Genomic DNA, 14,760 nt, shown 5'->3' on the forward strand with positions numbered 1-14,760 from the left:
GGACTCTTCTTGATCTTGCGGTGAGACGGACCTCCGCGGATGGCTTGTATGCGAATTCATGGCCAACGCCTCCGCTTCTTTACCATTACTACTTTCCACATTCTCCTTCTTCTTTCCGCAACCCTTTATAAGTTTCGTGCATTTAGGAGATTTTCATCCATTTTTCTTGTGTTGAATTCTTTGAATTGTTTTTTATGGAATATAAATTATAATTTTTAATTTTAAAAAAAAACATTGAAATTTTTGTATGGAGTAAGTGGGCAAAGTGAACAATTCTAAACATCCGTCTAGTAATTACATACTTTCATCTAACATCAGGGGTTATAGTAATTTTTTTTAAATTCCATACACATGAGAAGTATTCGTGATTATGTCAAATCTTAAAAGAACTCGTTGTGATTTACCCTTATTTATATTAAAGAATTATTGAGTGGAATTATCAATTTTATTACATTTTTTTTCTTTTTTTTTTTTGGAGGGGGGTGTTGGGAGTATAGTTTCAATTATAATTTAAATTAAATATTGTTGTTGCCAAGTTTTAATACACCATGATCAATTATCTACTACCATTTGGTGCACCCCCTATTAAAATATAGTACTCCCTTTTTATCTTTTTATAGTTTGTAATTACAAAAAATAATTCTGATAAATATTAATCAATTTTGGATGAACTTACCAAACATCACTTCCATATTCCCACTTTCCCATTAATAGCATGCTTTATGTTGTCACCATAACGCTTTTAGCAATGTGGAATAACGTTTTCTTTCTTGTACCTTATGGGTACAACACCTACGTATAGAATCTTTTATTCTTTTCTTTTAATGCTATGTTTGGATCTAAGATAAAAAAAGAGTAAATTCAATTCCCCTCATATTAAATAAATTTAAAAATATATCATAATGCCATAAAAATTTACTCAAAATAAGAGAATTCGAGAATCCAAACAAATTCAATAAATTTATATTATGATAAAGGGTTAATTATACTTAAACCTCTTCTAAAAATACAAATTTTTTCCCCCCAAAAATTTTTAAAATTACATTTATACTCCTAAAAAAATTCATTGTTTACACATGATACTCTTTGTTATGATTTGGACGAAAAATTATGCCGTTAGCAAAACGAATTACATCAAATTTTAATTTTATCCCTCGTTTATATTCTCATATAATAATTTTGTACTTATAAGAAAAAATATAATGATGTTAGCATCTCTCGTTATGTATAATTATACATATATATATATATATTATATTTATCTCTTTATAAATATAAAAATATATGTGAGAATGTAATGATGGAGAACACTAAAATTTGTGTGATTCCTTTTGTTAACGTCAACATTTGCCTCTAAACTCTAACGAAAAAAAGTCAAATGTAAACGAATAATTTTTAAAGGGCATATAAGTATAATTTCAAATATATATATATTTTTTTTAAAAGTATAATTTTATATTTTTTAAAAAAATCTAAATGTAATTAACCTTTATTATAAATGGAGTAGATTATATGGACACGCTCAAAATTTAAGTTTAATTATAAAGCCAATCCTGATACTTTGTAAAATTATAAAAACACCCCTGAGGGTGTTAGTTTAATGTAATTCAAATGATGTTTTCGTAAATTTTGCAAACGAACAGGGAGTCTACTTATGACATGTAGTATCATAAAGTGTATGCCTAATTAGTTCTAACATACGAAATGTCAATGTAATTTCCCTAATAAATTTTGAAAGCCTTAAATTTCAAATTTATTGGTCCAAACACAACCTTTGAGTTCAATTCTTAAACCTAATAAATTTGTTGAGGGACAATATTCTTGGCATCCTATACTGCTTCCCAATCGTTGATGGAATGGAATGAATTCAATGAAAATACAGACATAATCTACAGTGATACTTGTAAAATTTGTGGGTTGATTATGAGAGGTTGTCGTAATCGAACTGCGACTATAGCAAAGACTATCGTTGCATCGTGCAGAAAATCATGCAGAAATCCGTGATGCATTCTTAGCTTTCTCTTTCACCATAGTCTTGACAAACAGTTCCCCAGCTCTGTACGAAGATCGAACCTGGAGAGAAACCAAAATGTTACCTAAACTGCTCATACCATGATCTAAAGTTGTTAAATGACTAATTCCAGAGATTTACAAAGAAATAACTATGAGTTGGATGTAATGATTCCAACTGCTAAATAATATCCAACAAGGTCACGTAACAGTATGAAGCTCTTACAGAAACAAAAAGGATAGATAAACTAAGGTTGTTATGTGTGCTCAATGCTACAGAATGCCTGTTTGCTTGTTCACTGAAAATTATAACTGTACATGTTAATAATCGAAGGCAATTAGGTAGAAAAGCTTACCAAGGGTCCACTAGCAACATAGCGGAAACCAATTGACTCGCCATATTCTTTCCAGAAGGCAAATTTTTCAGGGGTAACGTAGTCCTTGACGGTAAGGTGCAATGGAGTGGGCTGCAAGTAATGGACGATAGCAATTTGAATTCAGTGCTCCATCCATAGACTTCAGATTACAAAACTTCAAGTTGTGTGATCAATAACTATGGGGAATCCTCAGCTAACGAAGCATTTATCAAATAACAGGAAAAAAGGCATGAACCCCATTTTGGGATTAAAATTCATGATCAAATAGAAACTAGAATTGCAAGGGCAACACATAATGAAAGCAGTAACAAATGGATAAAAGAAATGGGAATATCATAAAGGGCAGAGAGATTGGGACTCTTCCTGCATAAAATACAGATCTTACACTAACTTCCCCTCTCCCAAAAGTGTATCACAGAGAAGTAATTCATATTAGCATACCTGTAAATACTGTCCCAGTGTCAAAATGTCAACATCAATGGCCCTTAAATCAGCCATGGCTTCCTTCAACTCATCATCAGTTTCACCAAGTCCCAACATAATAGATGACTTTGTTATCATTCCTTCCTTGCTGAGCTTTGCATGCTTCAGCACAGATAAACTTTGCTCATACCTGTAATATGCAACCAAAACATAGCATCATAGCATTACAAAAGTGTTTAAAGGCCTTTAGACTTCAGACCAAAAATGTAAAGCAATCTAACTCACTTTTATCTTATTAATCTTTCTACTGCTTACTGGTCAGGTAGTCAATGTCCAAATTTAAAGTACTTTCAGATATAATGCCCAGAATTTTGTTGAAGCATGATAAGATTATTTCCAAAAACACTCTACAAAACCCCCTTCCATGGGTTTCGCAATTGAGTACAATGTGGAATAGGTGGTCAATCTCCAAATTTAAGGCACTTCAGGTAAAACATGCCAGAATTGGGCTCAATGAAGGATTGTTTTAAAAATTCTTTATAAAGCCGCTGCTGCAATGCATTTAGGCATGGCATGTAAATTTATTACATGCCACATCACCTGGATATTGGATTAGAGACCATTTTTCATAAAAAGAAAGCAAATAGATTTATTAGAGGCTGTTTTGGGTCCCAATGAACACCCAAGAACAGTAATCCTTTTCACAAAAAGAATGTTTTAAAAGTTACACTACATGAAAAGCAATGTAGTAGGAAAGCTATGCGCAATAAAACATATAGAAAGGAAGTATCAACGTCCGAGAGGAAAATGAGAGACAGAAGAGGAGAGAAGGAACAACATGGAGCAGTTCATTCTCATGAGAGTTAGGAAAATGCATGCAAGGAGAAGAATCTACAACCCTCATTATGGTAAATACAACTGAAATATGATATTTCATTAGTGTACAATATATAGGCAACAAAGATTTTCTACTCGGAAGTAGAGCTGAGTAGGAAACCAAAGATTTAGAAACATTCAGTATCATTTTAGAAGATTGAACTTTTCCTAATGAAGTAAACAACATAAGATAATTCTTTGGGAATTGACATGCATGTGGAACCAACTAGAAGTCACTTACCCAGCCCTAGGATCTCTAACAATTCGCTGCAGTCGTTTCACAGTTTCAATATTGTGAGCAAAAACATCTAATCCCGAGTGAACAAGAGTGGACACAGCCTTTAAGTCACCTCGGAAATCAGATGTTAAACACTCAACCATGATATCAGGCTTGAGTCTCTGCCAAAAAAGTATATTGCAAGTTAGATGTGCTTACTGTAGTCATCTTAGAAGACATGAATACGTTGGCATTTTGTGTTCATATGACATTAGTATGGACAAGAATTCGCAAAGAGTATTATAATAAATACAAATATGTACATGCATCAATGAAGCATGTAGCTATCTCACTTGGATCAAAAGAAATCAAGTTCCAGAAAACATAGAAAGCACCTTCATGGCTTTGACTGTTTCGGCAAAATGGCCACTTCCACCATCAGGTAGATCATCTCGGTCAACACTGGTTAGAACAATATAATCCACACTGAAAAATTAAAACCAACGCAATAATGAGTCCACTATAACCAGCATACAATGTCCCTTTAAGATAATGTCATCGAGTAGACATAAAACATATACTGGAGATACTTTTGTATTCACGAAAGGAATTAATGCATTTCAATACTTGATAACTTTAGCAATTTGAGTTTTATGCATTATCAGATAAACTGGTAAAATTGGTTTTTCACTCTCCACAAAAGACTAGACTGGGGGAATGAGCAAGCACTTGAAAATTAAACCAAAGAAAAAGCTACCCACTCGTATGGCAAGAGAACATCCGAACTGGAGTTGTCTGCTCGTACTTAATGTGAAAAATATCTTGTAGCAGCTTGCTAGCTTCAATGGTTTTATCATATGCAGAGCATTAGTATTTATTTTCTCCTTATGCTCCTCATTTCTTTAACTTCTTTAACATAGTTTGTCCTATTTTGCAACAAGAAAACATTCGGAATATGATATGATGTGAAGAAATTATGGCAACAAATGAAATATTTATGCCTAACACTAGAAAAATGTGGGTTATCCATAGTTGTAAATGGCACGCACCACGGCACAAGGCGCGTTCATAATAAAAATGGTAGTAGATGCAATGAATAGTTAAAAATATCTCAAGGATAAAGCCCCTGAGGTCCAAATTTTTGTACATCTCTATGCAGAAAGTGAGAAATAGTGAATCTGTTCTATACCTGTTTAATTTGAAAATCAAATCCTCTATATCACAACAGGCATTAAAGGCCTGGGAATAAAAGAAATAGAGCTTTCAAGCCTCTATCACAGTATTTCAAGGGGTAGATTTCAAAATAGCAAAGTTCAAAATCTTTTGGAAGAGTAGCGTCATAAACCATGCACCAAAAATTAAGGAAAAGTTCTGACATGAAATTGTACAATATCCTACTTAATAAAATAATTGATATTTAGATCTTTTATGGGACTCATATTTCACAGTCAAATAGATACTGTTTTCAGTTTGAGGGGACACAGACATTATATTCCCTTCTTATTATGGAGAGCGAGTGTTAAACAAGGCAAAGTTTTGTAGTTTAACAGGATAGAATCTGTAAAGAATTTTGTGAGGCTAAGAATATAATTCTTTTGTGTCAAGTTAAAGGTATTATGCTCTTTTTTAGCATTTGTCATGCATAAGTATTTTCCATTGAACTAAGGGGTTAGCTTTGTTGTTTAAAACCTTTAAACACAGACTAGGTAGTTAAGTTTGGGGAGTCTAAGTTACTAACGGCACTAAATCACTCAGCTTCCACTAATTCAAAGTTGCATCATACTATAATTCAGAAAACCAACCATGAGAAGGTAAAGACTTGCTATACAACGGTAGTGTTATCGCCATGAGAATTTGATAATTATTCCAGAATCTGCCAAACCCCTTAATAACGCCTCTCCGGTCTCCACCTCCCTTTTTTCCTCTTGGGAGTCTGTACTCCATAAGGACAATAGTTCCCTTTTCTTTATTGTTAATACACATCCCTTATAGAGCCCATTCTTTCCAATAAAATAGAGTTAAGTGAATCATTCCCCAAAAAAATTTCTAATCCTACTATTCAGCTATAAAAATATGGTTCAAGCTCTTTGACTCCAGAGACATGGTTAGTTACTATACAAAAAATCTCCCACAAATAATGCCAAAAGAGGTGTTACGAGCTCCCTGAATAAATGTTATTGGTTAAACTTTTTTCTCACTACCAATGTGATATGGTTTTATTGTTAGCATCTCCTACTCATGAACCACATTATGCTGAAGAGGGTTTCTTATAACACCCCATGGACCTCATTATGCTGAATAGAGTTTCCTATAGGCTACATTTGGATGGATGAATTAGGATTTTGCGAGCTCAAGAATTTGGACTTCATTATAAACTGAAATTACACCGACAAGCGCAATGGATTTGAAACTCTTGGCTTCAAATCCATGAAGACAAACACAACCCATAACCAGCTCTCCTAGGATATTCTCACTTTTCCTGTGGCTAATCCGCATTCATGTTCTATAATGTACCACTTCTCCTCACAAAATTAATAAACAAAGCAACACAAAAACACAATAAAAGTGATGGAAATAAAAGCACCTAGTACCCTTTAGATAGTAAAAGAAAAATATAAAGTCAAGAAGCATTAGTACCCCCAGCTCGCAATAGCCTCCGCAGTGTTGTAAGGCTCCATGGGATCAGGAGGAGGTGGGTTCCTACTAGTCTTCACGGCACAAAACCGGCATCCCCTCGTGCAAGTGTCGCCGAGCACCATGATGGTAGCGGTGGCAATGCCGTCACCGCCGCCATTCCAGCACTCCCCGATGTTGGGGCACTGAGCTTCCTCACAGACGGTGTTGAGTTTGAGCCTGGACAGAGATTCCTTCACCTCCTCGTACTTGTCCCCCTGCGGCGCCTTCTGCCTCAACCATCCGGGCTTCTTCACATTCGGGTCCCGCCCCGTGTGAGGACCCAACCCTCCCGGGTAAGGCCCGCCAACCTGGAGGGCCGGCGATTTAGGCTCTAACTCGAGGTGGGATTCACAGCGAACACTAGAACTCAGCGATTTGAGCTTTCTTGTACGGTTGTGCGGAGGATTGGAGGCGGGAAATGGAGAAGGCAGGCCCTTGGAAATACATTGGTGGATCATTTTTCTCCTCCTTCAGAGATTCTCCTGCGAAATCGAAACGAATGGGGTGTGTTGAAGTGAGGAGCGATGATTCATTTGGAGGAGGTGAAGATATTTGTGTGTGTTACAGCTTCCGCCATTGGAATCTCCGTAGCCTTATTCAACTGCAGTTGGGACCTTCTTCAGATGGTTAGTGGGAGAACGGTGTGTGTGAGAGCCTGGTTTTCCCATTTTGTCCTCGCAGTTACCTCACTCATTCATTTTACCCCTCAACTGTGATGATTTTTGGAGAAAATTTTAAATTTGAGTACCATAATTTTTTATGCTTACAATATTGATATCACAATTTAAAAATCAGTTTAAAAAATATTTTAATAACAAAATATCTATAATTTTTATATTTTGTTAGAAATCTAACGATAAGACACACGTGGCCATTAAATCAAACACCTTCATATCATGAGGTAAAAATTAAATAAATTACAGAATCAAAATTTTAAATTTTTTTTAGATTTGTAACACAAAATTAAAACTACAAATATTTAGTTTTTATAGTACATATCATAATATATTTCAAGTTATTTTTCAAAACATGGTACTGATATTTCAAGATACTAAATCACAATTTTCTCATATTTTTATCTTGTGTCAAAGAGTTAAAAATAAGTAGTATAACTTAATGTATTAGCTGATATAATAAGGTTAGAACTTAGCTAAAATTTTCCAAAAATTACAAATCATCTATAACAATTATACCCTTATAACAAATAAATTAATTTTTTTTATTTTTTAAAATATGAGTTATTCATTTATATTTTTTATTTATAAATATTTTAAAACATAAAATATTAATTTTTATATGCACATAAAAACGACATGTTACAATAGTTAGTAAATAAATAAAAAAGGAGAGCTGTTTTCTTCCATCTTTGATCACTAGTTTCCCATCCAAGGACCGGAAACAATGTTTTATTTTTCTTTTAACTATAGATTCATACATTTCATAAGATTTGCGAAATGTCAAGTGATAAAATAAAAAATCCCACTTAATTTTTGGTTTGCCGACATCAATGTTTCCGGCCAACTCCCGGCATACATTTGTTTGTAAATGATGCAATTTTCTGGGAGAACTTAGCTAAAATTTCCCAAAAATAAAAAGGTAACAGAAGATAATATAATTCTGTTATTTTGAAAGACTCTCAAGTATAATTCATCTCAAAACATATGATGGCAAGTTTGGCAACACTAAGAATGAACCCGGTATATATCTACTTTAACTAGCTTCTGCTTATAAAATGAATCATCAAACATGTACTTAAGTCAATGAATTGTATCACCCCAGCTCATCATTGAAGTGGACTTTGCTCATAAGATGTTTTTGTTTGGGAACTTTGATGTAAAAAGCACTAGATCAAGCTTAGATCCCTCATCATCCTGCAGCAAAGAACTCATAGGATGAAACCGATTCAGTTGGACAAAAAGAATTTCGTCGTACAACTAGGTCAAGTACTGACATTGCAAAAATTCAGTGTGTGCTTCTCAAGTACTCCTCATATCAACTAGATTACCCTTGTAACGGGATGGATGGAGCATCAAGACGTGTCTGATGGTTCATCACTCGAGTCTGTTGCATCTGAACCATCAACCATTTTTTCTAGTGAATCCATATCCCCGGCTTCTGAAACAGTGTGGAGCCTAAGCTTCTCAGCATCTTCACTGAAAGGGGTTTCAAATGACAAAGGTGTCGATCATCACCAGTACAGAATGTGGATCGAGTAGAATTATGTTCGTCAAAATTTAGGAAAAAGATACTTACTCTGCTACCCCAAATATCTCTTTAACAGTTAAGGAGCTGTCTCTTGAACAGAACTCTGGCAGCTGGCCCATCAGACAGAAGAATGATTAGCAAACGTTTAAGGAACTTGAAATTTTGTAGGACTCATTAAGAAATAATTAAATCAAAACTGCCTAAAATAGACATTGAAGCAGTCACAAGTTGGAACCAGCCTCAAATGTCTATGCCTTCATCAGAGCACATCCACTGAGGTCCAGTCGACTTTGTTCTTTATTGATTAGTAAAACTAACCCAACTACTACCATTTGAAACAGACTGGCCTGAAGTTAACTAAAACTTTTATTAGCGTGCCACATATGCCCTGAAACAGGTTCAGCTCAGCCAGGGAAAACCTGCTCATTATGCACTCAAGGAACGAGCATAAAGCTAATTATATATTCTGGAGACTAGGAGCTTTAAAGGCGTAGATAATTGTATGCCTAAGATATTTTTTAATTAGCACTGAGAGAGGCAATTCAATTGGATTCTCCGTGATTGTCTTAAAGGCTATGTATGTTATTTTACATCTAATGACACTTCAACACAAGTAATAATAGTGGGCCATTAGTTTTCAGGGAGCTATTATAGAACATAACGATTTATATAGCGATATAGAATTTCGATTTCTTTATCATCTAAATTCGAATATTATTCTATTCGATAGTCAATCTTAACTATTTTTAGATAGTCAAATTTTCTTTTTTATTTGTGATTTTGAATTCACATGACATTTGAAATTCTTTTTGTTACACTTCTATATTTTCTATCCTATATATTTCTAATTCTATATTTCTTTCGAATTATTTAATTAGTTATAACTAATCAGACATTCCTCGGCTTTCATTCGTAAAAGGGTAAGTTAAGAAAAAAAAAAGAATCGACCGTTCAAGTAGCCCAAATTGCATGGGAAAAATGGCAGGAAGAGAAACATCTATATGGGGTATATATCAATCTATATTGAATTGCCGATACAGAAATGATAAAATCCAATTTGATTGGATCAAATACGGGTTTCCTATTTCCTATAGGTAAGAAAGAAAATACTTTTTTCAAGATAGTAATCGCTATCTAATAAATTCAAGGGCATTCCTAGCATTAGATGTGTTTATTTTGTTTATTCAACAAACATAAAGGAAAACCTTATTTTGAAATGGCCATAGTGGCATTCCTTGTAACATCCAAAATAAGGAGGGATATGAAAATGATAGCATACACAAAGAGCAGAACCTTACCTCAGATAGATAATACACCTTTCCGAAAAGAGCTTGCACGGCAAGTTTTCTTTTGAAACCCTTTTCAGAATATCCTGACATATCCATGACCACTGGACCTGTAAAATGCGTACATATTCTGAATTAGTAAAAAGACATGCCTTGTTGACATATTAGTGCCATATATTTATTTTCTTGCTTCGTTGGTGTCTTTCAAGTGTGTAAAAAAGCAGCTAAAAATCATTGTCCAAATCCCCCTCCACATCCTTCATGGGTCCAACTAGAGATTACATCAGCAAAAAACCTAGCGCTTATGTATTATTTTCAAAGTTGACTTGACAATCACACAGTCGCATTTCTTAGTTGCAAGTTCACAGAAACCTATTAAATTGCAGAACAAAAAACTGCAAGAGTATCGTTTAGAATCAAGAATGGCCTTTAGAACAATCCAACAGAGGACAATTTTAATCAAAAATTACAGAAGCTGATGAAGTTTTGTGCTACCTTTCTCTTTCACAATCCTTCTTGAAATCTCATTCAGAATTCCAGCTACTTGGGAATCATCCAACATTGAACTTTTTCTGAACTGGATTAAGTTAGATACCAACTCTGGATTAAATGGCTTCTCGTTCAACACGTAGCGAACGTATTTCCGAAAAATCTCCTCCATGTCAAAACCTGTCTGGAAATAGAGCAATGTGGTGAGATCAAGTAATTTGCAATAATTTATGGTTTTTATGACAAACATAACAGAAGTCAACAGCAGAAGCACAGTACATAATTTGATTTAACAAACCAGGAATTGTACTGACAGAATCATGGGCATTAATGATCCCCAATCAAGCTTAACCTATAACAGTGCCAAAGTAATATCCTCAACCACACCCATATTCCTCCACCTTGCAGCCTAGCAGGAAGATGCATGTATGTGAAATAAAAATAACAATTATATATCACCTTTTTAAAGGCCAAAATGCAATTTTAGAAGATATAAATTAACACTATCTGCAAGTGTAAAGCCATCATCTTTCAGTCAGTCTCTTGCAGTATATCAACTTAATTAAATTGGAGCTTTCCAGGTCTTATATAATCTGAAAAGATCTCCCTAAAACAAAATTGATTTCTCTGCAGCTACTTATCTTCATTGTCGTGGAAATCCATAGAGCAGCGTGAACAAAATTCTCCATCCATGTTAATTTGTATATTTAAAGCGATCAATTGACTGATCACCTCGAGCATTGCAAGCTACAGTATCAACAACACAACTAAATAAAGGATTTTAATAATCTTAAAGATATTCAAATAATGGTGGCCTTAATATCAAATTGGTTTCAAAATAAGATTCTTGAAAAATGAACAAACAATTTGTAATAATTGCTTCTAATCCCCTTGTCCGCTCCAAAGATGTTGAGAATTTTTTAGTCATTCCATCAGATACTCATAGATTTGCCACCAAATCATTTTAACCACCTCCACCCCCCAGGCGCGCCCCAAGTATCAGGTAGTATGATTCTGCAATGCAGAGGTATCACATGAAAACACTTTTCAGGACAGAGGTCTGGAACAACTATACCAGTAAAGCGAAATATTTACAAACCAGAAACCCATAGGTGATGCCTGAGCTGAATTAAACAAGAACCTATCAGGTTTTGATATCAGAAAAGTAAAAAAGACATCAAGAACATAAATTTAGTTTGACTTCTGCACCTTCGCCAGAGACACATTAAGAGCTCTGATGGAACTCATTCAAGATCAATGTGTAAGACATCTCCGCTAAATAACTCACCTTTTGCTCCAGCCCCTTTAAAGCTGATTGGTCTACTTCATTTGCTCCTTTCTCAAACAGCTCGTCTATAGATTTGCATAACATCGCATTTTTATTGACCTGAAAATGTTTACCTTTGTCACATAACTATTGTGGAATGGAAATGTATTATGGAGTTTTCAATATAGATCATGCAGTAACAGCATAACTTATTAACAAGACGACATGAGAAATTAGCAACTATCTATATAATATGATAGTTAAAACATGTTTCAATGCCAAATTCATACATGGGGGAATGCAGAATGCTGCAAGTAGTCAATGGAACCAGCTATACTGCTTACTTGTTTGAAAACATATTCCTTCTACTGAGGAATGGAGCAGCATTCTTATCTTATTGCACATAACTAAGATAGCATGTCAATTTATGTTTAAGTCAACAAACTTCAGCAGATATCTACATTTGTTCAAAGAATCCTGCCACTGGCAAGATTTGCATGAAGAAAGGTCTCCAAAAACTAATAGGCTCTCATCTAAACAACTTTAAAAACAGGATCTTAGAATTCGTGGCGTCAAACAAGGAAAACATGAGATGCCCCTTTCATTTACTTGAGAAATAAAATCAAGAAAACTAGAGATAAGTTCGGGTTTGGACTTGCAAGGTTCTATTTGGTCTACAGACACTGAGAGGAAGGAGGATGGAAGGGGGAGGTAGAAAGGGAGAGCACATATTCCCTCTAAAGCACTGAATCTTACTGTAGTTCATACGAAACTTGGGAAAGTTAGAGATTCAAGAAAAGGAGAATTATTTCGATTTCAAGTTATTACTATACTTCCGTGTTTCATGGTTCAGACGTTGACTTGAGGTTATTTTGATAGTTTTAGCAGCTTAGATCTCCTGATCTACTCAATGTACAAGAAAAGTGAAAGGCCTTAGCTTTGCTCCATGTACTTCCTCGTCTGCATGTCTTATAGAGCTGTTTGGCAAACATAAGAACCATTTTTAGTAAGCATTTCTCGTCATCACTATATATTCATTTCCTTTGTGGAGGTATCGTACATCATGACCTCATCTTCCATCAACAAGAGTAGGACCATTGAGGATGAATAAAAATACAACTCATTCTCCATTTCCTCATGATAGCATTCCAAAATAGCAGAAAATAACAAAACCGATACCTAATAGAGATATCTACAAAATTCAAAGCACTGTATTTATCCTTGACACTGAAACGGCACAAAAATTTGAGAGTAGGAATAACTTAAAAAAATCATAAGAAGACGAACCAGTTTGCGGCGTTGCTCCCTGGGAGAGCTGAACTTGCGGACGGTCTTAACAAAGGCCATGACGAAGGTAATGCCAAGATAAGCCAAGGGGACAGCCAGAACCCAAGGCAATGAGCTCTGGCCAACACGCGGGCCCGGAATGGCCTGTGTAACGGAGCCCGTGAACTCCACCAAATCCAAAGCCTTCTCCTGTATCCATGGCAACTCCTCCTCCACTTCCTCTTCCTCCTCTTCCACCTTTTGTTCCTTTTTACCGGAAATACTGCTGTTTTTATCACCACTCGACAATGCTTTAGCTAAAATCGGCCGAGAAGGCGAATAAGTTAACGACGAGAACGAAATGGACAACGGAAATTGAGAGCTCCGCCTTCTGTATTTGGGGAAGAGAGAATTATCAACATTTCTGGAACTATAACGAGTACAGCAGCAAGTATAAAGGCTGCCAGTGCAGGTGGCCATGAGGGTTAGCTTTCAAACCGATGGAAATGGAATTAGGCCGGCTGAACACGGCGGCGGCGGGCGTCGCAGTTGGAAACTGGCGGAAAGCTCCGAACCGGGCGATAAAGGAGAGAGGGTTCTTTGCGCAACACAATTCCCAAAATCAATCTCACAAGATTTCTCTATATAATAACGAAATCCAAATATGAATACCTTCCTACTCTCCTTAATTTATTTAAATGTTATAAATACAAACTCAACTGAAATTAGTGACATCTTATATTAATAAAATTGCATTTTAATATTCTATGTCAGTGAAGAGCCGGGAAGGAATAATAATAATAGGGGAAAAATGTTGCGCACCACTGTGATATGGGTAATGTGCATGATATTCCTATGATATAAAAAATACCAAATTACCTCCTTGTGAACATTCATTGTAGGAGTTGAACCCCTGCGAGTTCAAGTTGTGGCGCACACGCTAATGTTGCGGTTGGGGGCCATATTTATGTTGTCTTTTGACAATCTTGCCCCAACTTCATCAAATGAAAGAGATTTAGTGCAAAATAACCACTTTGTTAGTGTTAGTATAAAGAGCAAATTACCCCCTGCATTTTTAAGAGACTGATCGTGTCCGATATTGCAGCTGCGGACGACGGCATTTGGCGGAGGATGAAGGGAACGAGTTCGTCGGCGGCGATGGTGGATTTTCAAGAAGAAGAAGCGGAAATTAGAAATCGAAGCTTGAAATATGAAACTGTATAGATCCAGATTGAACGTGTCTGGTGTCGCAACCGCGGGCAACGACGTTTGGCAGGAGATGAAGGGAAATAGTTCGCCGGCAGTGATAGTGGAATTTGTTCGTTGTAAAATTATGTATATTATTTATAGTAGTTTATACCGAATTTGATCTTATTAATATCAATACTAAAATTGAGGTACAAATTTAATGAATAAGTTGGAGTCATATTAATGCAATTTGTTTACTATTTTTATTACTTGACAAAAAAAAAAATTATTTACTAAACTAGCTTGTTCTATTGTAATTATTTACTTTTAGCCGATCAATACATTGGTTAAACTATTATTAAAAGTAAATTTTCTTTAAAAAAATTAGATTTATCACTCTTAGTTTTTGGTTAGTTGTCCTGTATTACCAATTCTATTTGTAAATCGGAGTGTTTAGCTTAATCAAAACACGGGGTATAA

At 35.2% G+C, this 14,760-nt stretch overlaps 2 protein-coding genes across 4 annotated transcripts; both read right to left on the bottom strand.

The window, feature by feature from the left end:
* On the bottom strand, positions 1,714-7,225 carry LOC105156140 (lipoyl synthase, chloroplastic). Its single transcript, XM_011072193.2, has 6 exons — positions 6,541-7,225; positions 4,299-4,389; positions 3,928-4,085; positions 2,829-3,000; positions 2,367-2,477; positions 1,714-2,073 (listed from the first exon to the last, which is right to left on the bottom strand). The coding sequence occupies exons 1-6, from the start codon at positions 7,035-7,037 to the stop codon at positions 1,987-1,989; spliced, it is 1,116 nt and encodes a 371-aa protein (XP_011070495.1). The 5' UTR covers positions 7,038-7,225; the 3' UTR covers positions 1,714-1,986.
* LOC105156141 lies at positions 8,187-13,775 on the bottom strand. Of its 3 annotated transcripts, none has more exons than XR_847347.2 (7): positions 13,114-13,775; positions 11,848-11,946; positions 10,566-10,743; positions 10,083-10,180; positions 8,833-8,894; positions 8,531-8,732; positions 8,187-8,450 (listed from the first exon to the last, which is right to left on the bottom strand). XR_847347.2 is itself a non-coding variant. In XM_011072195.2 (7 exons), the coding sequence occupies exons 1-6, from the start codon at positions 13,570-13,572 to the stop codon at positions 8,609-8,611; spliced, it is 1,020 nt and encodes a 339-aa protein (XP_011070497.1). In that variant the 5' UTR covers positions 13,573-13,775; the 3' UTR covers positions 8,187-8,450; positions 8,585-8,608. The 3 variants fall into 3 exon arrangements, 2 of the variants coding, with proteins under 2 accessions (XP_011070497.1, XP_011070496.1); XM_011072195.2 differs by having other exon boundaries at positions 8,585-8,732; XM_011072194.2 differs by having other exon boundaries at positions 8,187-8,732.

The sequence above is a fragment of the Sesamum indicum genome, linkage group LG2 (genome assembly GCF_000512975.1).
Source record: "Sesamum indicum cultivar Zhongzhi No. 13 linkage group LG2, S_indicum_v1.0, whole genome shotgun sequence".
Classification (NCBI taxonomy): domain Eukaryota; kingdom Viridiplantae; phylum Streptophyta; class Magnoliopsida; order Lamiales; family Pedaliaceae; genus Sesamum; species Sesamum indicum.

What these genes read in the sequence shown, in the direction of transcription:
- LOC105156140 (XM_011072193.2), bottom strand. Translation starts at nt 7,037, where the DNA reads ATGATCCACCAATGTATTTCCAAGGGCCTGCCTTCTCCATTTCCCGCC. An exon ending in CACTGGGACAGTATTTACAG is followed by an intron (nt 2,478 to 2,828) that starts GTATGCTAATAT and finishes CATTACTTGCAG; the next exon opens with CCCACTCCATTGCACCTTAC. An exon ending in ATGTTGCTAGTGGACCCTTG is followed by an intron (nt 2,074 to 2,366) that starts GTAAGCTTTTCT and finishes GTTTCTCTCCAG; the next exon opens with GTTCGATCTTCGTACAGAGC.
- LOC105156141 (XM_011072195.2), bottom strand. Translation starts at nt 13,572, where the DNA reads ATGGCCACCTGCACTGGCAGCCTTTATACTTGCTGCTGTACTCGTTAT. An exon ending in TAAAGGGGCTGGAGCAAAAG is followed by an intron (nt 10,744 to 11,847) that starts GTGAGTTATTTA and finishes CTCTATTTCCAG; the next exon opens with ACAGGTTTTGACATGGAGGA. An exon ending in AGGTGTATTATCTATCTGAG is followed by an intron (nt 8,895 to 10,082) that starts GTAAGGTTCTGC and finishes CTGATGGGCCAG; the next exon opens with CTGCCAGAGTTCTGTTCAAG.